The sequence below is a fragment of the Symsagittifera roscoffensis genome, chromosome 10 (assembly GCF_963678635.1).
Source record: "Symsagittifera roscoffensis chromosome 10, txSymRosc1.1, whole genome shotgun sequence".
NCBI lineage: Eukaryota > Metazoa > Xenacoelomorpha > Acoela > Convolutidae > Symsagittifera > Symsagittifera roscoffensis.
The window spans coordinates 1,468,360-1,492,146 of NC_087071.1; the positions used below are offsets into that span (position 1 = coordinate 1,468,360).

General features: G+C 39.8%; 1 protein-coding gene, 4 non-coding genes and 1 pseudogene across 10 annotated transcripts in view; 5 read left to right on the plus strand and 1 right to left on the minus strand.

The window, feature by feature from the left end:
- Positions 1-1,217: 1,217 nt before the first annotated feature.
- Positions 1,218-1,336, plus strand: LOC134855702 (5S ribosomal RNA). The gene has a single exon (XR_010164561.1). It is a non-coding gene; the product is annotated as a 5S ribosomal RNA (ribosomal RNA).
- A 1,149-nt stretch (positions 1,337-2,485) lies between these two features.
- On the plus strand, positions 2,486-2,604 carry LOC134855708 (5S ribosomal RNA). The gene has a single exon (XR_010164567.1). It is a non-coding gene; the product is annotated as a 5S ribosomal RNA (ribosomal RNA).
- A 9,153-nt stretch (positions 2,605-11,757) lies between these two features.
- On the plus strand, positions 11,758-11,952 carry LOC134855799 (U2 spliceosomal RNA). Its single transcript, XR_010164644.1, has one exon. It is a non-coding gene; the product is annotated as a U2 spliceosomal RNA (small nuclear RNA).
- Positions 11,953-13,313: 1,361 nt separating this feature from the next.
- On the plus strand, positions 13,314-13,487 carry LOC134855800 (U2 spliceosomal RNA; annotated as a pseudogene).
- Positions 13,488-14,454: 967 nt separating this feature from the next.
- Positions 14,455-14,573, plus strand: LOC134855695 (5S ribosomal RNA). The gene has a single exon (XR_010164554.1). It is a non-coding gene; the product is annotated as a 5S ribosomal RNA (ribosomal RNA).
- Positions 14,574-17,162: 2,589 nt separating this feature from the next.
- The window catches only part of LOC134855205 (uncharacterized), a 45,258-nt gene continuing 38,633 nt past the window's right edge, over positions 17,163-23,787 (minus strand). For 5 of the 6 annotated variants that reach the window (XM_063871653.1, XM_063871650.1, XM_063871654.1 and 2 more), the window contains exons 4-5: positions 21,143-21,303; positions 17,163-17,872 (exon numbers count right to left, since the gene is read on the minus strand). In XM_063871653.1, coding sequence (XP_063727723.1) covers positions 17,586-17,872; positions 21,143-21,303 — 448 coding nt within the window. In that variant the 3' untranslated portion in view covers positions 17,163-17,585. The remainder of the gene's footprint in view (positions 17,873-21,142; positions 21,304-23,787) is intronic. The other variant, XM_063871655.1, reaches the window with a different exon arrangement.

The window sequence follows — 23,787 nt, forward strand, 5'->3', positions numbered from 1 at the left end:
AAAAAAGGGTTCGACGAATGGACAAACATGGGAAGTGGATGTTGGCAAAGAATCGATCTCGAGCGAGCATCAGGCTATTGGCAAACAAGTGGCCAGTGACCCTCTTGAGAAGAATGCGACAAGGAATACGGCTCGACCTTGGTGGGTGACTCGGGAGACAATGAAGGAAATGAAGGACTGTCTGAAAAAAATCGATCGTGGAGTGTCCCGCAAGCGTCGCAACCAATTGGGCTACCCAACAAAAAGCCGAGAATAGCAAATTAGAATTGGGAAGTCAGCTGAAGCGAACTTGCAGAACTTGTTGCGGGATCACTTCGAGGAGGCTCTTGAATTTCGGTTCAAAAAAAATAAGCCCAATCGAGCCTGGTGAATTGCGCGAACGGCCATAACTTGCCCAATTTTATTATTTGGATCTTAAGATCGTAGTCAAATCTTGGGGGACTGAGAAAATGAACCAATTTTGTCGGTCCGACACAAAGTTATAAGCTTTTGAAATCTCGGTGATGCAAAAAAAAGTTAAGCCTAATCGAGCGTGGTGCAAAAAATGAAATTTTCAAAGTTTTTTTTTCGTTCAAAGTTCATTTTTTTAAATCTTGTTTGATAAATTTGAACTCAGGACAATTCCAACGAGCCCAAAACGACGTTTGTAGCTTAGGTGTACGTGGAGTAATCATCAGTTGAAAATTTGGGGGGACCCGAATTTCGGCCATTTTGGACGAAAACCGGCCTAAAAGCTAACTTTTAAGTTAGTGCAACTTTTTTTCTTGCATTTTTCAAGAGAATTGGGCTGCCCTCCGCTGTCGCAGAGTGCATTCAAAGAAAAATTATCAAATAGATTTGAATACTTACCTATTTAATAAGTTTATCACAACAATTAGGCTAAAAGCAACTGACAGTATCCTGGCTGGTATTCAATCATATGCCACTTACAGTGAATGTGCGGCTATCATGCCATAGATGGTCATTCAAGGCACCTTGTACACGCTCCATAGGTTTTGGCCAGCCGATTTGGCCATAAAACACAATGGGCCAAAAAAATTCCAAACAATGTCAATTTTCAAAATTTTGTTTGAAATGCATAAATTATAACGTGAGCGTGCAAAATTTTACATGGTATAAGAGCCTATTTTTACTCTCGCGCGAGGGCGAGGGTTTTAAAAGTAATGTACATAGACATATGCTAGTAAGGATCTAAATGAAAGTGGAGTAACTCAAATGCCTACGACCATACCATGTTGAATGCACCGGTTCTCGTCCGATCACCGAAGTTAAGCAACATTGGGCCTGGTTAGTACTTGGATGAGAGACCGCCTGGGAACACCAGGTGTTGTAGGCTTTTATTTAAAGCAAAAATGATTCTTTTACTTTCATGCGCTAAGATTTATTGCTGTTTAAAGTTCGGTGATGTCAAAAAGTTAAGCCTAATCGAGCGTCGTGCAAAAACTTTCAATGGGTCAGATTTTGGCCAAAACAAAAGAAAACCGAAAAATTTATTTTGCAGTATAAATTTTGTGTACAATCAACTGCTGATAGGCCAGAAATAATGGAGATAACTATTGGGGTCTTTGAGTTATAGTCTTTTGAATTTCGGTGATGTCAAAAAAGAAAGCCCAATCGAGCCTGGTGAATTGCGCGAACGGCCATAACTTAACCAAAAATTATAAAATTTCCAAATTTTATTATTTGGATCATAATATCATAGTCAAATCTTGGGGGAATGAGTAAATAAACCAATTTCGTCGGTCCAACACAAAGTTATAGGCTTTTGAAATCTCGGTGATGCCAAAAAGTTAAGCCTAATCGAGCGTGGTGCAAAACATGAAATTTTCAAAAATTTTGTTTTTTTTTCGTACAAAGTTCAATTTTTTCATCTTTTTTCATAAATTTGAGCTCAGAAAAATTCCAAAAAGCCCGAAACGACGTTTGTAGCTTAAGTGTAGGTGGAGTAATCATCAGTTGAAAATTTGGGGGGACCCCAATTTCGGCCATTTTGGACGAAAATCGGCCTAAAAGCTAACTTTTAAAATAGTGCAGTTTTTTTTCTTGCATTTTTCAAGAGAATTGAGCTGCCCTCCGCTGTCGCAGAGTGCATTCCAAGAAAACTTATCAAATAGATTCTATTTGATAAGTTTATCACAACAATTAGGCTAAAAGCAACTGACAGTATCCTGGCTGGTATTCAATCATATGCCACTTACAGTGAATGTTCGGCTATCATGCCATAGATGGTCATTCAAGGCACCTTGTACACGCTCCATAGGTTTTGACCAGCCGATTTGGCCATAAAACACATTGGGCCAAAAAAATTCCAAACAATGTCAATTTTCAAAACTTTGTTTGAAATGCATAAATTACAACGTGAGCGTGCAAAATTTTACATGGTATAAGAGCATAATTTTACTCTCGCGCGAAGGCAAGTGTTTTAAAAGTAATGTACATAGACATATGCTGGTAGTGATATAAATGAAAGCGGAGTAACACAAATGCTTACGACCATACCATGTTGAATGCACCGGTTCTCGTCCGATCACCGAAGTTGAGCAACATTGGGCCTGGTTAGTACTTGGATGGGAGACCGCCTGGGAACACCAGGTGTTGTAGGCTTTTATTTAAAGCAAAAGTGATTCTTTTATTTTTATGCGCTAAGAGTTATTGCTGTTTAAAGTTCGGTGATGTCAAAAAGTTAAGCCTAATCGAGCGTGGTGCAAAAATATTCAATGGGTTGAATTTTGGCCAAAACAATAGAAAACCGAAAAATTTCTTTCGCAGTATCAATTTTGTGTACAATCAGCTGCTGATAGGTCAAAAATAATGGAGATAATTTTTGGGTTTTTTGAGTTATAGCCTTTTGAATTTCGGTGATGTCAAAAAAATAAGCCCAATCGAGCCTGGTGAATTGCGCGAACGGTCATAACTTGCCCAAAAATTTTAAAATTTCCAAAATTTATTATTTGGATCATAAGATCATAGTCAAATCTTGAGAGACTGAGAAAATGAACTGATTTCGTCGGTCTAACACAAAGTTATAAGCTTTTGGAATCTCGGTGACGCCAAAAAGTTAAGCCTAATTGAGCTTGGTGCAAAAGATTCAATGGGTCATGTTTTGGTCAAAACATTAGATAACCGAAAATTTTCTTTCTTTTAAATTTGAATTTTTTCGTTTTGTTTCATAAATTTGAGCTCAGGAAAATTCTAACGAGCCCAAAACGACGTTTGTAGCTTAAGTGTACGTGGAGTAATCATCAGTTGAAAATTTGGGGGGACCCGAATTTCGGCCATTTTGGACAAAAATCGGCCTAAAAGCTAACTTTTAAGTTAGTGCATTTTTTTTCTTGCGTTTTTCAAGAGAATTGGGCTGCTCTCCGCTGTTGCAGAGTGTATTCAAAGAAAACTTATCAAATAGATTTGAATACTTACCTATTTAATAAGTTTATCACAACAAGTAGGCTGAAAGCAACTGACAGTATCCTGGCTGGTATTCAATCATATGCCCTTTACAGTGAATGAGCGGCTATTATGCCATAGATGGTCATTCAATGCACCTTGTACACGCTCCATAGGTTTTGATCAGCTGATTTGGCCATATAACACATTGGGCCAAAAAATTACAAACATTGTCAATTTTCAAAACTTTGTTTGAAATGCATAAATGGAGCTTCGAACTGGTGAAAAAGGAGCTAGAAATGACTCTGGAGAAGGAAATTTTGCCCATCGTTGTCCCAGAGTTCCCGATAGTCAGGAGAATGACCTTGGGGATGAAAAGCCCTCTGGTAGTCCCATCCTTGGACGCCAGAGCTGCAGTGGAGAAACAGCAGAGGGAGTTAACCGAATGGCTGGGATCCCGTGTTTATCCGATATACAGCGGCAGTTTACTTCCACACGTGCGACATCAAGACAAACTCATGGACAACACAAGCAAAGAAGATGAGGGGCTCAATGCCTCCAAAGTTTGAGGTTCGGGACATCTTGAGAACGCTCGATCAAGCGGATCTGGAGAACAGGCTGCCGGTTTGGGACGATGGAAGAATGATTGTGGAGGAAGGACACACAGCCTTGAAAGATGAAATGAAGTTTACCACGAGGAAATATCGAGCACCTTCCGGGCTGGAGCGACTAGAGCAAGAGGAAAAGCAAGAGGAAAAGGAGCTAGAGGCTGCTGGCCCCTTATATGTAGCCCTCACCGAGTTTAAGAAGCAGAACCCAACTACACCCTCACCCCTGTCAGTGGGCACCCCTGGAGATAAGAGAAGCGGTCCCGTGGAGACGAGGTTCAGAGACGTACTTGAGAGAAGGAGAGCTGAATCAGAAGGGGAGAGCATGGTTGAGACTCTGAGTGAAGCAGGAGAAGAAATAGAGGTGGGGAATAAGCCTGAGCCGAAACCAGCGGAGAAGGATTTCACCACTCAGGAACTGCTGCAGGACTTGAATGGAGACGATCGGGCGAACACGGCCACACCACCCCTGACATCATCCCCTCGCAAAAACCTGGAACTACACTTGAGCGGCGAAACCTCCAATATGGGGGTGATTCTCTTGAGTGCCAAAGAGAGTAAGAAGAATACCTTCGAGGGCATTAAATGGATGTTTTTGAGTACACTGGATGAGAAGACGTGGCTAGAATTCTTGAGTGAATTTAACCAGAAAGCAGAGACCGAGGCTACACTGGAGAATTTCAAAGAAGAATTATGGGACACAGTGGTAAAGTTCGGGGAACCAGTTCTGATGGGCACCGGACTGAATGAAAAGGCGAGAAAGGAGTTGTTGGATAAGATGATCAAGCTGCGAGAAACGGAACAGAAAACCAAAGATGATGAATGTAAAGACAGCTCTACTCTGAAAGAAAAAATTGACAATAAAATGATTAAAGTTAAAGGGGAGGATAAGCTTAAGACTAGTAATATGATTAAAGATATTTATATCCTTAAGGTTCGAGTAGGGGGAGGCAAGAGTTGGAAGGGTTGGACCGGGACAAAGAGGTCGAATCAGTGATGATAGTGACGACGCCCCCAAGCAAAGGTGTGAAGTCCCGAAAGAGAAAAGGGGAAGTAGAGGAGTTGAATAGCCCGTCGGCGGATGCTGTCTCTGAGAAGAATTTGAGGGAGACTGCTCCCATGATTCTAGCGCGATGGAAGACTGCGGCCTACAAGAGTAGCTCCGAACCAAAGAGGCTAGTCGAAGTGGTGAAAGAGATAGAGGTCTCGATGAGTCTGGCAACGGAAGAAGGCAAGACCTCAGAAGGCAAGCTCGAAAAAGGGTTCGACGAATGGACAAACATGGGAAGTGGATGTTGGCAAAGAATCGATCTCGAGCGAGCATTAGGTTATTGGCAACCAAGTGGCCAGCGACCCTCTTGAGAAGAATGCGACAAGAAATACGGCTCGACCTTGGTGGGTGGCTCGGAGACAAGGAAGGAACTGGAGGACTGTCTGAAAAAATTCGATCGTGGAGTGTCCCGCAAGCGTCGCAATCAATTGGGCTACCCAACAAAAAGCCGAGGTTAACAAATTAGAATTGGGAAGTCAGCTGAAGCGAACTTGGCAGAACTTGTTGCGGGATCACTTCGAGGAGGCGATGAGAACACCTCCGTCCGCATTGCCATTGATGGCAATTCCCTTCGTTAGAACAGCGGTACAGCTGACGTTCGCATGGAGCCTGGTGGGAATAGAATTGGAGATATTGACCTCACACGATAATTTGAAGTTGGGCAACAAGAGTCTAGAAGTTTACCAGATGCTGGTACAGCATATCGCCAGAGATAATTTCGGTTTGAGTCTGGCTATAAGAAAAAATGCCACTTGTTTCTTGAGGTGGATAATGTCCGTAATGACCAATAGTACCATCCAAGCGTGTCTTCAGAAGCCCTGGGGAGCAAAACTATGGAGAGGAGAGTCTCCACTATTATACTGAACGTGTACCAGAGTACGGGGATCGAAAAGGAAGATGACTCAAGGCAATCTCTAGAGAATCATGGGAAACTTGATGAAATACGGAGATTCTAGAACAAGAAACTCGAAGAGGGGCATGTGTGCATCGTAAATTGGCCTCGGCTGAGGATTACTCGAGACCCAGCAAACGGGGAGAATACCAACATGTATCTGGAGTAATGGGGATAGCATACAACCCTATCTTGGATTCAGAGGCCGGGAGCGCTCACAGGAATCACGAAGTGACGGAGCTGTTGAAGTTTTGGACAGAGAAGATAATCGAAATTGATTCAAGGGAAAGGGAGAAACCGAGCCTGGGCCTGCTACATGAGACGACGCCCAAGGTAATAAGCGTGCCGCGCTCGAACAAGAGAGTGGAATTGAAAATGGGGAATGGAAATGACATGATGACCACGAATTTGGGAACAGTTTGGAAGTTGCTGAGACCCTCCTGGTGCCCACATCCCGACGCAAGCTTGATTGAAGAAGTCAAGGAACGAGTGAGGTTAACACCGACGAAAGACGAAGACTTGGGAACTCTGGATGTGATACACAAACTGATCCTACCGCAGAGTAAAGAGTCGGGCGAGGCAATGAGTAAGCTAGGATCAGTAAAGAAGTTGGAACCCGGAAGCTGTCGTGACTTGACTTGCGGAGGCGGAGAGCACACTTGTGATGGACGATCATGTGTTAGAATACAGTCTTTCCAGAAAGAAGACCTAGTCGCTTGGTTTGGCGACGTAACAGAAAGAGAGAAGAGCGAAGTGCAGACAGTGGCTGAGTTCTACACAAACACTACGGTGAATATAACAAGGCGCTGGGATTCTTCTCAAGGATGTGCAGTTTGCAATCACTGGAGATGCCGGAGTCTGAGCACCATTTGATGACAGCATTGAGCGTGGAGTCGTGGCCGGGGGCGTTGCAAACAACCCAGAAACACATCAGAGGATGGAGGATAGGTCTTGAGGCGGAAATGGGATTTCCCGTGAGCGAGGCTTACGGTCTGCCAGTAAATGCAATCCTTGGTGGGATCAGTAATGGTCAACCTATGTGGGAGCCACTATCTATAACACATGGCGATGGTAGATGTATCCAGCCATAGGATATTAGTAGAAAAAGCCTTCTCGGTACCCAAGTGCGTACAACTGGCTCGAATGTCGCATCATTCACATAGGCTGTTGAAAAAAAAACCTGGGAACTGTGCCAAGGGAACAAAGAGATGACTTGAGTGAAATCTGGGGAGACGAACTCTTGAGTTTGGAAGGCGAAAACACAAGTGATTTCGAGACACAGAATATCACCCGAAAGCCGATGAATAGTGTCCCAGCACAGGAGGAGAATGATACAACACATGAGAAGATGATGGAATTTGAACCTCTGCTGGAAGCTTCGGGAGAAGGCAATCTCCGGAGCATCGACATTACACTTGGGGAATGCCCATGCCATTGCTTGGCGCAGACAGTGTGGTACGCAGAACACTCAAACCTTTGTTTAGTGTGAGACGTAGAAGAAATTGGTGGGTGGCTCTGGAGACAATGAAGGAACTGGAGTACTGTCTGAAAAAAATTCGATGGTGGAGTGTCCCGCAAGCGTCGCAATCAATTGGGCTACCCAACAAAAAGCCGAGGTTAACAAATTAGAATTGGGAAGTCAGCTGAAGCGAACTTGGCAGAACTTGTTGCGGGATCACTTCGAGGAGGCGATGAGAACACCTCCGTCCGCATTGCCATTGATGGCAATTCCCTTCGTTAGAACAGCGGTACAGCTGACGTTCGCATGGAGCCTGGTGGGAATAGAATTGGAGATATTGACCTCACACGATAATTTGAAGTTGGGCAACAAGAGTCTAGAAGTTTACCAGAAGCTGGTACAGCATATCGCCAAAGATAATTTCGGTTTGAGTCTGGCGAGAAGAAAAGATGCCACTTGTTTCTTGAGGTGGATATTGTCCGTAATGACCAATAGTACCGTCCAAGCGTGTCATCAGAAGCACTGGGGAGCAAAACTTTGGAGAGGAGAGTCTCCACTATCATACTGAACGTGAGGCGGAGAGCATATTTGTGATAGACGATCATGTGTTAGAATACAGTCTTTCCAGAAAGAAGACCTAGTCGCTTGTTTGGCGACGTAACAGAAAGAGAGAAGAGCGAAGTGAAGACAGTGGCTGAGTGCTACACAAACACTACGGTGAATATAGCAACGGAGGTGGGATTCTTCTCAAGGATGTGCAGTTTGCAATCACTGGAGATGCCGGAGTCTGAGCACCATTTGACGACAGCATTGAGCGTGGAGTCGTGGCCGGGGGCGTTGCAAACAACCCAGAAACACTTCAGAGGTTGGAGGAATGGTCTCGAGGCTTACGGTCTGCCAGTAAATGCAATCCTTGGTGGGATCAGTAATGGCCAACCTATGTGGGAGCCACTATCCATTACACATGGCGATGGTAGAAGTATCCAGCCATAGGATATTAGTAGACAAAGCCTTCTCGGTACCCAAGTGCGTACGACTGGCTCGAATGACGCATCATTCACATAGGCTGTTGAAAAAAAAATCCTGGGAACTGTGCCAAGGGAACAAAGAGATGACTTGAGTGAAATCTGGGGCGAAGAACTCTTGAGTTTGGGAGGCGAAAACACAAGTGACTTCGAGAGACAGAATATCACCGGGAAGCCGATGAATAGTGTCCCAGCACAGGAGGAGAATGATTGGCGCAGACATTGTGGTACCCGGAACACTCAAACCTCTGTTTTGTGTGGGACGTGGAAAAATTAGGTCGATCGGATTACCCGATGATCGACAGAAGGTGACCATCTTGGTAGTGAGCACGATGTTGGCGTTGCGATGGATCGGAGAGAATGTGACGAAATACCGGGAATCGAAGAAACCAACGGTTGAATCGATAAACACTATTGATTATAGCAGGAGACTAGAGTTGTTTGAGACGGCGTGCAAGGTATTCGCCATACCTATGGAGGTCAGGCACATTTGGAGCCGCACAAGGTTCTTCCCGTAGTTTCCGAGCGACATTGACATCTTGGTTGTATATGGTGACGAAAGACCACATGAAAAAACATCGTAAAGAATATCGACAGTTTCTGGCAGAGATAAGACCGGAAGCCTTCAAGAAACCTTTGCTGACCCATCAAAATGCGATCACGACGGGTTGGAAAAGAGTCGGTAGGGTGTCTAGAGACAATACCAAAGCGAGAGAATCGAAACTGGAGGAGGACTTGGCAAAGAATGTGAGCCTGAGCCTGCATAATTCCTTTTGCTTGAACAGGGAATCGAAAGTGAAAGGTTTACCAAATCAGGCAAAGAGGTTGCAAGAGCAGAGGGAGTGGATATGACCCTTCGAACAACTAAAAGCGTGGGAAGAGATCGTAATCAGCTCCGATAATGAGGAAGCGCTGCTAAAGCAGATCACGGTGTCAAACTCGTCAGGGCCTAGCACCTCAAATAGAAATACGAAATGAGCAGTGGGCTCAATGAGGGTTTCTTGAGTCTTGAGAAGGAAAAAGGGGGCTCGAGTGTGAACTCGGATGAAATCCGAGGTCACGAAAAAGAAATTTTAACGAAACGAAATATTATTATTAATATGTTATAACTATTATATAAATCAAAATGCTGCATGACAATTTTCCGACTGGATAAAACAAAAAACATTTTAGTCATTAGCTTCAAAAGCGGAGATTCAAGGTGCAGGTGTATGCAAATTTTGATTGCTGTTCAGCGATAGTGTGACAATTTTACATGGTTGTGAATTTTGGGTCGTAGATAAAGTTTAATCTGATGAAAACTTCTGTAAATGACCACTGGCACTGTATCTTGAGCAAAACTCAACGTTCTGGGGGTTCACTGGCAGACGGCAACTCGCGATCAGGACATCGATCTTGAGTCCGGGGAGTATGTTCCAGATTGTCATATTTGGAAGTTTGACCTTGAGCAATACAAACAACGTAACTTTGGGTGAAATGTAATTTTTCAAAAATACGAATCGAGCCTGTCATGCTCAATTTTCTCGCGACAACTGAAAATCTCAGATATGCAAGATCAGAGCAACTGAATTACAATCGCGGGAAAATAGTCGAAAAAAGCAGCGGGAAATTGCTATTCGCAATTTCCAGATATAAAAATCACACGAGAGTAGAGCTGTCCTATCCTGAAATAGGAGACAGAACGATTACGAAAGAAGTGTATATTGATTCGAAGTGGACCAGAGTGAACCTTCGGTGGAAAGGTGGACAACCGAAGTCTCCCAATGGTCCAACCCAAAACTTTAATTCTCAAGTGCAAACTAATTTCCTTTACTGGAATTTTTTAATAGCAAACTTCTCAAGTTATTACCTTTATGCTAGAGTCGCTAGTGAATTTAGTTACTCCAATTCTCGAGTGTGCTGGTATGTGAGTACCCAATTTAGTTTTCTTGAGTGTGTTTTATAATTGTTATGTTGAGGTAAGGAGAGTTTTAGGTTGATCCATCTGAAATGGATCAAAGTTCCACATTCTAATAAAAAGTAACTATACGGACTGTTCCGACCCTGTTTTTAACGGCTTTCGCGTATTTTGGGTGTTTTGAGACCTAAGTATGGGGACGTTCTTATTTTCTAGAGCGGTGGGGGTATTTTGGTAGTGGCCTTTAGGCTGTAACGAGGGTTTTAGTCTCATGTCGCAAGTGAACCGATATGGCTTCGACCGTTCCAGGAGGAAAAACACAAGAGATAGTGTCCCTGACTTTTGAGCCAATAGTTATAGGGCCTATTTTTCTTTAACCTCATATGTGAATTAACTAGGCGACTGTTGCAAAACTTAACACTTCCAAATTTTAATTTCTGGATCATAAGACCATGGTCAAATCTTAGGGGACTGAGCAGATGAACCGACTTCGTCTAGCCCTCTGAAAGTTATAACCTTTTGAGTTCTCGGCGATGCCAAAAGGTTAAACTTAATCGAGCGTGGTGGGAAAAAAAGAATTTTTTTTCTTTCTCTTTCTGTCTCGATTTTGATTTTTCAGTGTCGGATCAAAAATTCGAGCTCAAAACTATTCCAACGATCTCATATAATTGTTTGTAGCTTCAGTGTACATGGGTTAATCATAAGTTGAAAGTTTGAGGGGTCCCGAATTTTGGCTATTTTGGACTAAAATTGGCCTAAAAGCTGGTTTAGGTTGGTACAATTTTTTTTGATATTTAAAGAGAAGTGTGCTGCCTTCCGTTGTCGCAGATGGCATTCAAAGATAGCTTATCAAATAGATTCGATTATTTAAATAGATTCGAAGTCAACCGTAAGTCAGTGATAAGCAGACACGACGAGGAGCGGAATCTCATTGAAGCAAGTACACCTGTCCATAATACCATCATTAAGGAGCAACGTTTTGGGAACCTGCAGCCTGACCTGATTATCCAAAATAAAAAAAAGCAATCAACCCTCGTCCCCGATATCAAAATTTCAGCTGAAGCCTCAAAAACCCAAGAACAGAACGACACTGACGTGGCAACCAAATATTGAGCACTGAGATGTGCTTTCAACATTTACGGCCAAAAAAACTTCTAGAACCCTTTTTTGAATGAATACTCAACTCAAGAAGGAAGAGCAACAACCTTGTGAGGAAATTGGCCAATCAAAATGTCCACCCTGCAGGGAACCTTGCAGTTGGACACAACACCGGAAACGCGCAAAATTTTTAGATTGTGATCTACAAAAATTTATCTTTACCGAAGGCTTTTCGCGGTTTTAAAAATCTCAGATGTTGATCATCTTCAATACAAGCGAAGATTTTCAAACTTACTATGATTTCAAACTTTCATTCTCTACTATTCTCAGTGTCCTTGTAAACACCCCTGTTTTGCTTATTTTACTTCTGCTGAAATAAATTTTTCATCTGTTCTGGTCAGCTTAGTATCTGGCATGCTGGGCACTGCCTGGCACCAATATTAAACTGATTTTACTTTCCGAGTTGACAACGAAGCTTGCTTCAGTTGACTTACGGATTATACGGTTTTACACTACCAACGACTATAGTCCACCTTCAAATTCTTAACAAGCACTATGCAATTTACCATGAAAAGCTCGTTGATGTCAGCAAGAAGAGCCCAGTCGAGCCTGATGAATTGCACAAACGGTCAAAGCTCGCCTGAAAACTTTAAAATCTCCCGGATTTACTAATTGAATCGGTAGATAATTGTCGTATCTAGGGGAACTCGGCAAATGAAGCGATTATGTTGAGCCAAATCAAAGGTGTAAGCATTTGAAATCTCGGTGATGTCAAAAAAATAAGCCCAACCTAGCCTGGTGAACTGCGCGAACGGCCATAACTTGCCCAAAAAACTTAACACTTCCAAATTTTAGTTTCTGGACCATAAGACCATGGTCAAATTTTAGGGGACTGAGCGAATGAACCGACTTCGTCTAGCCCTCTGAAAGTTATAACCTTTTGAGTTCTCGATGATGCCAAAAGGTTAAACTTAATCGAGCGTGGTGAATAAAAGAATTTTTCAAGTTTTTTTTTCTTTTTTTTTCTGTCTAGATTTTGATTTTTCAGTGTCGGATCAAAAAGTCTAGCTCAAAACAATTCCAACGAGCTGAAATCGTTGTTTGTAGCTTCAGTGTACATGGATTAATCATAAGTTAAAAATTTTGGGGGACCCGAATTTGGCTATTTTGGACGAAAATTGGCCTAAAAGCTGACTTTAAGTTGGTGCAATTTTTTGATAAAAGAAAAGTGTTCTGCCCTCCGTTGTCGCAGATGGCATTCAAAGAAAACCTATCAAATAGATTCGAATACTTAGATAGATTCGAAGGCAACCGATAAGCAGACACGACGAGGAGCGGAATCTCATTGAAACAAGTACACCTGCCCATAAAACCCTCATCAAAGAGAAACGTTTTGGGAATCTGCAGCCCGACCTGATTGTCCAAAACAAAAAAGCAACCAACCCTCATCCCCGATATCAAAGTTTCAGCTGAAGCCTCAGAAACCCAAGAACAGAACGAGACTGACATGGCAACCAAATATTAGGCGCTGACATGTGCTTTCAACATTTTCGGCCAAAAAACTTCTCTCCATATTTTTCAACTTGGAGCCCTAGGAAAAGTTCGACGATGCACACGAACCCTTATTGAACGACTGCTCAACTCAAGAAGGAAGAGCAACAACCTTGTGAGGAAATTGGCCAATCAAAAATTCCACCATGCATGGAACCTTGCAGTTAGACACATCACCGGAAACGCGCAAATTTTTTCGATTGTGATCTACAAAAATTTATCTTCACCGAAGGCTTTTCGTTGTTTTAAAAATCTCAGATGTTGATCATCTTCAATACAAACGAAGATTTTCAAACTTGCTATGATTTCAAACTTTCATTCTTCACTATTCTCAGTGTCCTTGTAAACACACCTGTTTTGCTTATTTTACTTCTGCGGAAATAATTTTTTCATCTGTTCTAGTCAGCTTAATATCTGGCATGCTGGGCACTGCCTGGCACCAATATTAAACTGATTTTTACTTTCCGAGTTGACACCCGGATTATACGGTCTTACACTACCAACGACTACGGTCCAACTTAAAATTCTTAACACGCACTAAGCAATTTACCTTGAAAAGCTCGTTGATGTCAGCAAGAAGAGCCCAGTCGAGCCTGATGAATTGCGCGAACGGTCAAAGCTCGCCTGAAAACTTTAAAATCTCCCGGATTTACTAACTAAATCGGTAGATAATTGTAGTATCTAGGAGAACTCGGCAAATGAAGCGGTTATCTTGAGCCAAATCAAAGATATAAGCATTTCAAAGATATAAGCATGTCAAAAGTTAAGCCTAATTGAGCTTGGTGCAAAAGATTCAATGGGTCAAGTTTTGGTCAAAACATTAGATAACCGAAAATTTTCTTTCCTTTAAATTTGAATTTTTTCGTTTTGTTTCATAAATTTGAGCTCAGGAAAATTCTAACGAGCCCAAAACGACGTTTGTAGCTTAAGTGTACGTGGAGTAATCATCAGTTGAAAATTTGGGGGGACCCGAATTTCGGGCATTTTGGACAAAAATCGGCCTAAAAGCTAACTTTTAAGTTAGTGCATTTTTTTTCTTGCGTTTTTCAAGAGAATTGGGCTGCTCTCCGCTGTCGCAGAGTGCATTCAAAGAAACTTATCAAAGAGATTTGAATACTTACCTATTTAATAAGTTTATCACAACAATTAGGCTAAAAGCAACTGACAGTATCTTGGCTGGTATTCAATCATATGCCACTTACAGTGAATGTGCGGCTATCATGCCATAGATGGTCATTCAAGGCACCTTGTACACGCTCCATAGGTTTTGACCAGCCGATTTGGCCATAAAACACATTGGGCAAAAAAAATTCCAAACAATGTCAATTTTCAAAATTTTGTTTGAAATGCATAAATTATAACGTGAGCGTGCAAAATTTTACATGGTATAAGAGCATATTTTTACTCTCGCGCGAGGGCGAGTGTTTTAAAACTAATGTACATAGACATATGCTAGTAAGGATATAAATGAAAGCGGAGTAACTCAAATGCCTACGACCATACCATGTTGAATGCACCGGTTCTTGTCCGATCACCGAAGTTAAGCAACATTGGGCCTGGTTAGTACTTGGATGGGAGACCGCCTGGGAACACCAGGTGTTGTAGGCTTTTATTTAAAGCAAAAGTTTTTCTTTTACTTTTATACACTAAGAGTTATTGCTGTTTAAAGTTCGGTGATGTCAAAAAGTTAAGCCTAATCGAGCGTGGTGCAAAAATTTTCAATGGGTCAAATTTTGGTCAAAACAACAGAAAACCGAAAAATTTCTTTTGCAGTATCAATTTTGTGTACAATCAGCTGCTGATAGGCCAAAAATAATGGAGATAACTTTTGGGGTCTTTGAGTTATAGCCTTTTTAATTTCGGTGATGTCAAAAAGTTAAGCCCAATCGAGCCTGGTGAATTGCGCGAACGGCCATAACTTGCCCCAAAATTTTAAAATTTTCAAATTTTATTATTTGGATCATAAGATCATGGTCAAATCTTGGGGGAATGAGAAAACGAACCGATTTCGTCGGTCCAACACAAAGTTATAAGCTTTTGAAATCTCGGTGATGCCAAAAAGTTAAGCCTAATCGAGCGTGGTGCAAAAAATGAAAATAAAATTTTTGGTTTTTTTCGTTCAAAGTTCATTTTTTTTTCATCTTGTTTCATAAATTTCAGCTCAGGACAATTCCAACGAGCCCAAAACTACGTTTGTAGCTTAAGTGTACGTGGAGTAATCATCAGTTGAAAATTTGGGGGGACCCGAATTTCGGCCATTTTGGACGAAAATTGGCCTTAAAGCTAACTTTTAACTTAGTGCAATTTTTTTTCTTGCATTTTTTAAGAGAATGCTGTCGCAGAGTGCATTCGAAAAAAAAGTTGAAAAACTTGATTTGAAACAATTTTCACTCTTATAAATTTCAGTTAACTTCGGATGGATGCGACCCGTTGGGTGTTTTAGTTATATTATCAGTTTCTCATTTCACCCATGAATATGGTTGTTAAGAATCTATTACTAACCAGTCATACTCCATCATAACTTACCTTGATAATATGTGTTTCAACCACTGTCAGAAGCAATGTTTTATAGCATCTTTTGAGCCCTGATTGTTCCGACTGCCTTTTCAGGTCTATGACAGTTTTTTTTTGAAAAATTTGATGCAGTTTCCAGAAACGAAATCAGAAAATTTATAAAAAAAATTTTACTTTGAGAGTTTTGTTTTCAAAATAATTTCCCACACTCTAAGTGAAGTGCAGTGTGATATAAGTCGCCTATTCGCCTTGGTGTTCAAAAACCCAAATTGCATGCCGTAATTCAATTTGGAACGATTTGACGACGGACCAAAACTTAGCCTACAGGTTAATCGTTCCAGATATCGGGAGTTAATTGTCATGTTTCAAACAACCATAACTTTACAAAAAAGGTAAGGACAACAATAATTTCCAGATGATTTGAGAAAGTTTTGACCGAATGGCTGGTTGAAAAGTCTGGAGAAAAAAAACAGCCCGAGCACGAAAATTTCTTCACATTCTTCGAGAGTCGGAACAATAATATGATCAGTATTGGACTGAATAATTGTGCGAACCGATTTGACCGAAACTAGATAGCGTGACAAACTAGTCTCATCTCAGATTTCATACCTTTCTACCCTTCACAATCGGCTTTGCTTCCAGGTTTGATAGATCATAAATATCAATTGACATAATCTAGTTCAAAATAAAAACAATTCAAAGTTACTTTTATCCAGCAATTGTGTATGAAAAATAATTAGCTTCCTTTTCTAACTAAATTAACCCAAAAATAAAGATAGCACCTAATTTTTGGTCTGATAGACAAATTGGATGATAGAGTAACAAGATATAAATTATAATTGTGTAGAAAATCATTGTCAAATCAAATTACTTTACACTATGTAACACATCAGCTAAAATAAAAATTCAGGCAACAATTGAAATATCATTTCAGGTAAAATAATCTACATCGGGGTCTACGTATGCCCCCCCCCCCCCCCCACCTCCTCTTGAATGTAATAATTTGCCACGCCAAAAACGGACTAATTCGGCGATTTAGCCTATGCGAGTTGGTACCTTGAAGTGAATTATTCCCTTTTTGCTACGAGGGAAAAACTCATTAAAAATAAAAAGAACTATTTATATTTTATCAACGTTATAATATTTGAGTATTTTTGAGTCAATTGAGTACTTCTTGAACAGTTTCCATTTTTTCAGAGCAAATGTGGAGTGGAGAAGTTTTGGTTAATTTCTGCGATGTACTTGCGATGTTTATTGTACGCATTGTACAATTCAGTTCCACTCTTGTACAGTCTCGACGAGACAGTCGCTTCGTGTTCGGCCGAGAGAGAGGCGGCAGCGGCAGTCGTCTTGCTCCGACACGCTTTCTCTTCAGTACTCAGAGACAGACTCCTCGTTTCTATTATCAGCATCACAAACGGCATCAAATTAACATTTCGAAATATTCAACTTTCCCGACATTTTTTAAATGCCAATACCAAAGATGCCATCATCATCAAGGGCGGATTTGGGGTGGGGGAGGGTCAGACGCCCCCCCCCCTCAGGGATTCGATCCCCTGCCGAACCAATGAGTCTCCCTTTTATTAGGAGATATTCATTTTTGGTCACGGAGCCTAAAATTTTTCTAATGGCGCCTTCGGCGACAATATATACTAATTTTGAGGGGGGAGCGCGCGCCGAAAAAACGCGATTTTTTGGTCAACATTTTCGAAAAAGTGCCTAAACACGCTTTTTTCGGCCTGTTTTTTCAAAATTTTGCCTGCGGCACAGAAATTTTTGCCAAAACAGGGTCTTTGTAATGCTTGAGAGTTCTCGGAAAATCAATTTGGTCGACCTAAAATAAAGATCGACAAAACTTTCAATTTTTTTTGAAAATCCGCCCCCTCTCGAGAAAATCCTAGATCCACCCCTGTTCACCATCGAATTGAAATTGAAATAGCCGTGGTCGGCCAGCAAGCCAAAGTTAATATAACCTTTCCGACAAGCCTAAAATTATCAGATTGTCAGTGTTGTTATGCAATTGTTACGTAATTCTGATGTAACTTCGGCTGCAAGGAATGGCGGTTTGCTGAACATGCACCAAAAAAAAAACTGTCGGAATGTATGCTAGCACAACTGTTTGGTAAGTGTAATAAAAATTGAGTTGGAGGAAAGAATGTTAATTTGAACCCCCTTTCCTTTAATTTGTTCCTGCCATTTCTGCAAAGCAGCTGACGACTCCAACACGCCATTGGATTGAGCGAGTAACTTCACATGCATCTCACTGAAGGATAGGGAGAGGAAGTGGTGGTCGCAGATGGACTTCGGCTTCAGTCTCGCAGAGGGGGGACATCTCACCCCTTGCGATATCAGTTCACAGTGGGCTATTTTCGCACTGCTCGGCCAAGCAGCACCTGAAACGAAAGAAAAAGATAAATGATCTCTTTGTACTCATTTAGAAGTATAGAACCGAAAAATTATTAATGGTATCAAATTTAAGTCAGACAGAAAAGCCTTTAAAGGTAGTTTCTATGTTTTTGATAATCTTTTATATTAAATGAATGTCGAAATGCACCACGGTCGCAATGTTTAAATGAGTTCAATGTCTTACTTTTGTTTAGCGCAACGAGCAAGAAAACCATTTAGGCTCAACGTTTAAGGAAGGCCAATAAAAATCTAAAGTCTGGAATAAACTAGAAATTTTTTCAGAAAAAAATCGAATCTTTAGGCAAGATGAACTCGATTCAATTTCAAGTCTAGAGAATTCCGGTCAAATTTTTAGCAGAATTTTTGCCTACTCAGATTCAATTCATTCTAAAACGAACTAACTAGAAACAGTAGAAAACACCTTGCTTAGAAAAATTATCTTTTTTCGAACCGATTCGCTCTGTAATAACTTGAAATATTTCTCAGTTTTATCCCGTGAATAACTTGTTTCAATTAAAAGAAAACGTACGTGGCAATTCTAACGAAGCAATGTTTAGAATTTGTCTTTTAAATTCATCCACTTGAAGTGCTTCAAGAATACTTAAATGGGTTTTTGAATGGGTCTCATCAAAAACGGCGTGATCATACTTCTAAATGAGTACCTATCTTTTCACCTTGATCACAATTGATTTGGTCAATTTCTGTTGCATATTCAAAATTCTTTAGCAACGAAATGGCATTTCCCAATCATGTACAGACCGATAGTTCACAATTTAGATTAACGAATTCGGATTTAGCTGTCGGTTCTGCGATTCGCAGAGGATCTATGAAAGTCTTTGCAGCATGACTGAGCATAGTCCGTTTTTTTCCCACATTCCAGACTGAGTTAATTTGTTGAGCGAAGCTCTTTTTGTGCGAGTCAAGCTCTTTTTGTGCGAGTCAAGCTCTTTTTGTTGCATCTAGAACTTTCACGTAATACCACTATTGCAACCGAAATCTGTCAGGCGGTGCTAGACTCGAAGCTGGAGGTCAAAGGAGCGCGCGTCTTCTCACACTATCAATGCCATGGCAGCGGATCGAATACATAATCTGACGATCACGAAGTGAACTCTCTTCAGCAGTGCTGAGATCCTCTTTTGATATTAATAAGAATTTTCAATTAAAAAAGCTGGATGAGCCACTGAATTTGGCTCACAGACAACGATATAGTGATAAGAAATAATAAAATTTCAAAGTCAAGTCATTTGAAACAACTTACAGTAAATCTAAAAAAAAACATTTCCTTGCTTCAAAAATTAGAGTGACTCTTATTGCGGGAAAAGGCAAACACTCGAAATTCAGGGCTCCAATGAGCTGTTCACACGTCCCCACGTTATAAAACATAGGCGCTACGCGCAATACACCGAAGGCATAGAAACTGAAGCAAAAACCAAACAACTTGAACAACTAATTAAATAGACATGAAAAAATATATATGAACAAATAACCAAACAAACAGACCCATAATATGAATAAATGAAAATAAATAAATGAAATAAATACACATACATAAATAATAAAAGCAAAACTAAATGAAAGAAAGAATAATTAAATAAATGTAGAAATAAATATCAACAAATAAACAAAACACACCTGATAAATAAATAAGCAATAAAAAAATAAATCAATACATAAATAAATAAATAAATAAATACATAAATAAATACATAAATAAATAAATAAATAAATAAATAAAAGCAAAAGTGAAATGTACAAATAATTAAATAGACATGAAAAAATATATATGAACAAATAACCAAACAAACAGACCCATAATATAAATGAAAATAAATAAATTAAATAAATACACACGCAGAAATAATAAAAGCAAAACTAAATGAAAGAAAGAATAATTAAATAAATAAACAAAACACGTGATAAAAATAAACAAAAATAAATATGTACATACATAAATTATAAATAAATATAAGCAAACTAAACATAATTAAATAAATAGAAGAACAGATAATTAAATAAATAAAGATGAACAAATAAAGAAACAAACATACGCAATCACGTGACATAGCGCGATATAGTCCAGCCCACATGATAATTGATAACTGTGGACGTTATTTGTCGACACTTGACAACAGACAACATTAAAAAAAAAAACCCGTAACACGATACCATAACACCTTGACTAAAGTCTTCGGTGTAAACAAGTCCCCGAGCATGTAATTCTTGGGGTCGTGATTGATAAAGATCTTAAGTAGATTGGTCATATGAGCGAAAAATGCCGAAAAGTTTAAGTGCGCTAGCTATGATAAAGATAAACTCCCCGAAAATAACGTTCAAATTTTAGCTGCAAATCTAAAGAGTCTGGTTCTGCCCATAATTGTTCATGCATCACCCTGCTTTCAGCCGAATATTACAGGATTTCGATGACCTGAAAGAGTACAGAAGACAACAACACGTTAGATTAACGGATGTCGTGACTAATTGGAAGATCTGAAGAAGGCAAATTTTCTTGCGCTGAGTTTATACCTTTCAATCTCTCCAAATTAGTTCAAAATAACTATGATATCAACATACAAGACAAAGTGACTTTCAAACAGACGTCTGCCGCGACCAGACTTGCTCAGGGCACACAGTTCATAGTACCGATTTCGAAACGGAAGCTTGCCGAAGCGAACTTCTAGATAAGAACTCCTAGACTTATTAACAGAACTGAACAAGAGGTCGACTTTTTCAACAGCCATGGTCTCAAATCTCGAGTTTTAAAATACCTTAGGGGGTACTTTGACTCCGGCTACTCAGAGATAGTATCAAGTCTATGGAAACTTTTAACTGACCTAAACTGTGAAAAACACCTTCAGACTCGCGCATCTAGTCTGTTAAATCATAATAATAATAATATTCATAAAAAGCATAAAAATAATCATAATAATGATAATAATCATACCATAATAATGCATAATTGGCTTCCGAAAAATCGACTTTTAGAACATCTTTTTTATCCCCTCTAATCCTATTTGGGGTGGGTTGGGATTGTACCGTTTCTCCAAAATATCTTTCGCGACAAACTCAACTTTTCTTTTGATATACATGTCATACATACTTATCAATTCATCTGAAAAATGAGACCGAATTCAACTATCACGTATTTTAAATCAAAGCTCGATCGGAACGAAAACTCAAAAAATAACAGTTATGACATGTATACGTGTAATGCTAAACGTCACGCCCCCTTCCCCCCCTTCACCGTCAATTTACCCCACCTTGAGGATTTGTGCCCCCACCCACAGGTGGATTGAGGATGACACTTTGTATGGCCTCGAACCACTCGTCTCTCTGTTTGATGTCCTTCGATCTCAACTCGTAGACTTTCATCTTACTCTGCTGGTCTGTGCTCAGTCGCAGCACAAACGGGTAGTCACTGCTACGAAACAGAACAAAAAGATAAAACTCAAAATTCATATTAATCAGTTATCTTTAACATCGAGAAGTTTGGGCTATTTTCTGTTATACGGCCCAAAAAGTTTTTTTTTGCCATTTTGAAGTTCGATCATGACGCTCTAATTTGATTGGTTGAAACTATTATCAGCAAAAAGAATTCGCAGCATTTTCATTGAAAACAGAAGCTCAATTAACATTTTTATAATTTGGGCCGTGAACGCAAAAGACCGGAAGTTTGTGAACAAATCGAGAAACGGTGTCCCGCAAATAAAAGGACAGCTGCTAAGACGACATTCACTTTTCATGGGACTTTCAGATGACACTGCACACAAACTCTCCAATTGTGTTTCTGAGAAAAACACAAATTTAAATTCGACTTGATCAATTTACTGTTTTAATGCTCATTTGACGCCCCGTTGTCTTGTCTTAATGGGCTGTCATCTTTATTAACAAGCAGCTCGAAACACGCAGTGTCGAGATGTAAAAAACCTTCGAGACGCAAAATAAGCTGTTGCTTATCTGTTATGAAACAAATGAGAAAAACTCGAACTAAACATGCATTTGAAAACATTTTCAAGCTAATGTACAGTTTTTATTATTTCATTCGTTTTGTTTGATTGTTCTAGAAAATATTTTGCACTATTTTTGCAAATTAAGACTAGTTTTTCAAATATGGCACTGGGAATTAACTAGTTTTTCAAATAAGGCACTGAGACATGTTGCACACATGTTTTTTCTTTGTAAAACCTATAATTTAAAGAGGTTGTTTTTATTTTCCCTCCACCTCACATGTGCATCCATTTACTGGTGTAACGAGTGGTTTTAAAAGGCTAAGTATGAAGACCAAGTATAATTATCATGTCAAATATAATCTGTCCGCATGTCAATTAATGAAAAAAAATCTTCAATCGCAAATGAAAAGAAACACTCTGAGTCGATGAGAAAAGGAAACAAGACTGCTCGTATATCAGGACAAAACCCTGAATGTTCCGACGGTCCCTTAATTCATAACGAATAGTTTTTGGGAACAGAAAGTATTGAGAACCAATAATTTTTGGACTAAATCAAAGAGTAAAATTTTGAGTCGTACTAAATTAATATGACCAATTAGCTAGCCTCAATTCACTTTGGAACAATTTCGTTGTGCGGGATATTTCGCCACGCATAAATAATTCGCGTTACGCTCTCAGCCTTATGAATAACTTCTTCAAAGCGCACATAATTTAGTCCAAAAAATGGCAAATTTGGCAATTTTCAAACCCCCAGAACTTTACAAAAAAAAATCGGAGGTAAAATATCTTTTTAAGTTTGAACTCAGGAATCCGATATTTTCAATGGGTATAAAAAATTTTCTCGAAATCTTTAATTTCGATCGGTGAAAATTGACTGAATAGAAAAAAAACACACCGAGCATAAAAATTCCGTTTTCTTCGAAAATCGGAACAAAAAGTCACCAAGGATTCGACGCAAGAGTTCCGAAGTGCACAAAAGCAGATAAGATATAAAAAAGATTTAAAAGCAATAAGGACAAGGTAGCGTAATCAGGGAATCGTAAAACAATTCAGGAAGAAGTTAGTGCAGTTTTCAAAGATTAATACTTGGATGTATTACATAAAACTTTTAAACAGCTAGTAACTACCCTCTACTTCTTCAGTGATGCCTCGTGTACTTTAATTAGCCGGTATTGTTTCGCATTCGATGCATGCTCTACTGACGCTATGCTACGACAGTTCAATAAGTGAAGCAACGATATGAAAAACTACTGAAACAAAGAGCCTTCTACACTAGTGGACAAAACTAAGCGCAAATTCAGGTTTTTTCTCTTTACAATGCATGTATTCGAGGATGATTTTGGACAACTTTTACTGATTGTTTGAACAAAAACTTTGCATAGACCAAGAGCAAATGATCAGAGCTGCCCTCTACGAAATTATCAAGATTTGGTTTCAAAAGCTAAGCAGTTTTTTCCGGGTGAAGTTGTAAGAAACACTTGAGTTCAGTAAGTTGTCTGTCACACTGAACAATTCAATTATAGTGCTTAAAATGTTTCACATCGCATGAACAACATTTTCCCCCGCTTTTTCTAGAAAGAAGTTCACACCGATGCAACCCTTGGTGCAGTTGGTGAAAGCTGGTATTTTCAAACCCAAAAAAACTGGTAATTCTTTGAGGATCAAGTTAACATCCCCCCCCCCCCCCCCACCGCCTATAGCCGTTTGGGGGGATGTTAACTTGGTTCTAAGTTAGAAACTTTCAGCCACTCAGAATCGAGCATTTTACATGCAGCGCTTAGCAAATTCAATGCGAACTAAATGCTGGGGTGGAAGATTTTAACTTGGTCTATCTAAGAGGAGGATGTTAACTTGATTAATTTGATCCTTCTTTGAAACTAAATTTTGATAATTTCATAGAGGGCAACTCTGTTCATTTGCTCTTTGTCTATATCCAAAATCATCCATAAACAAGC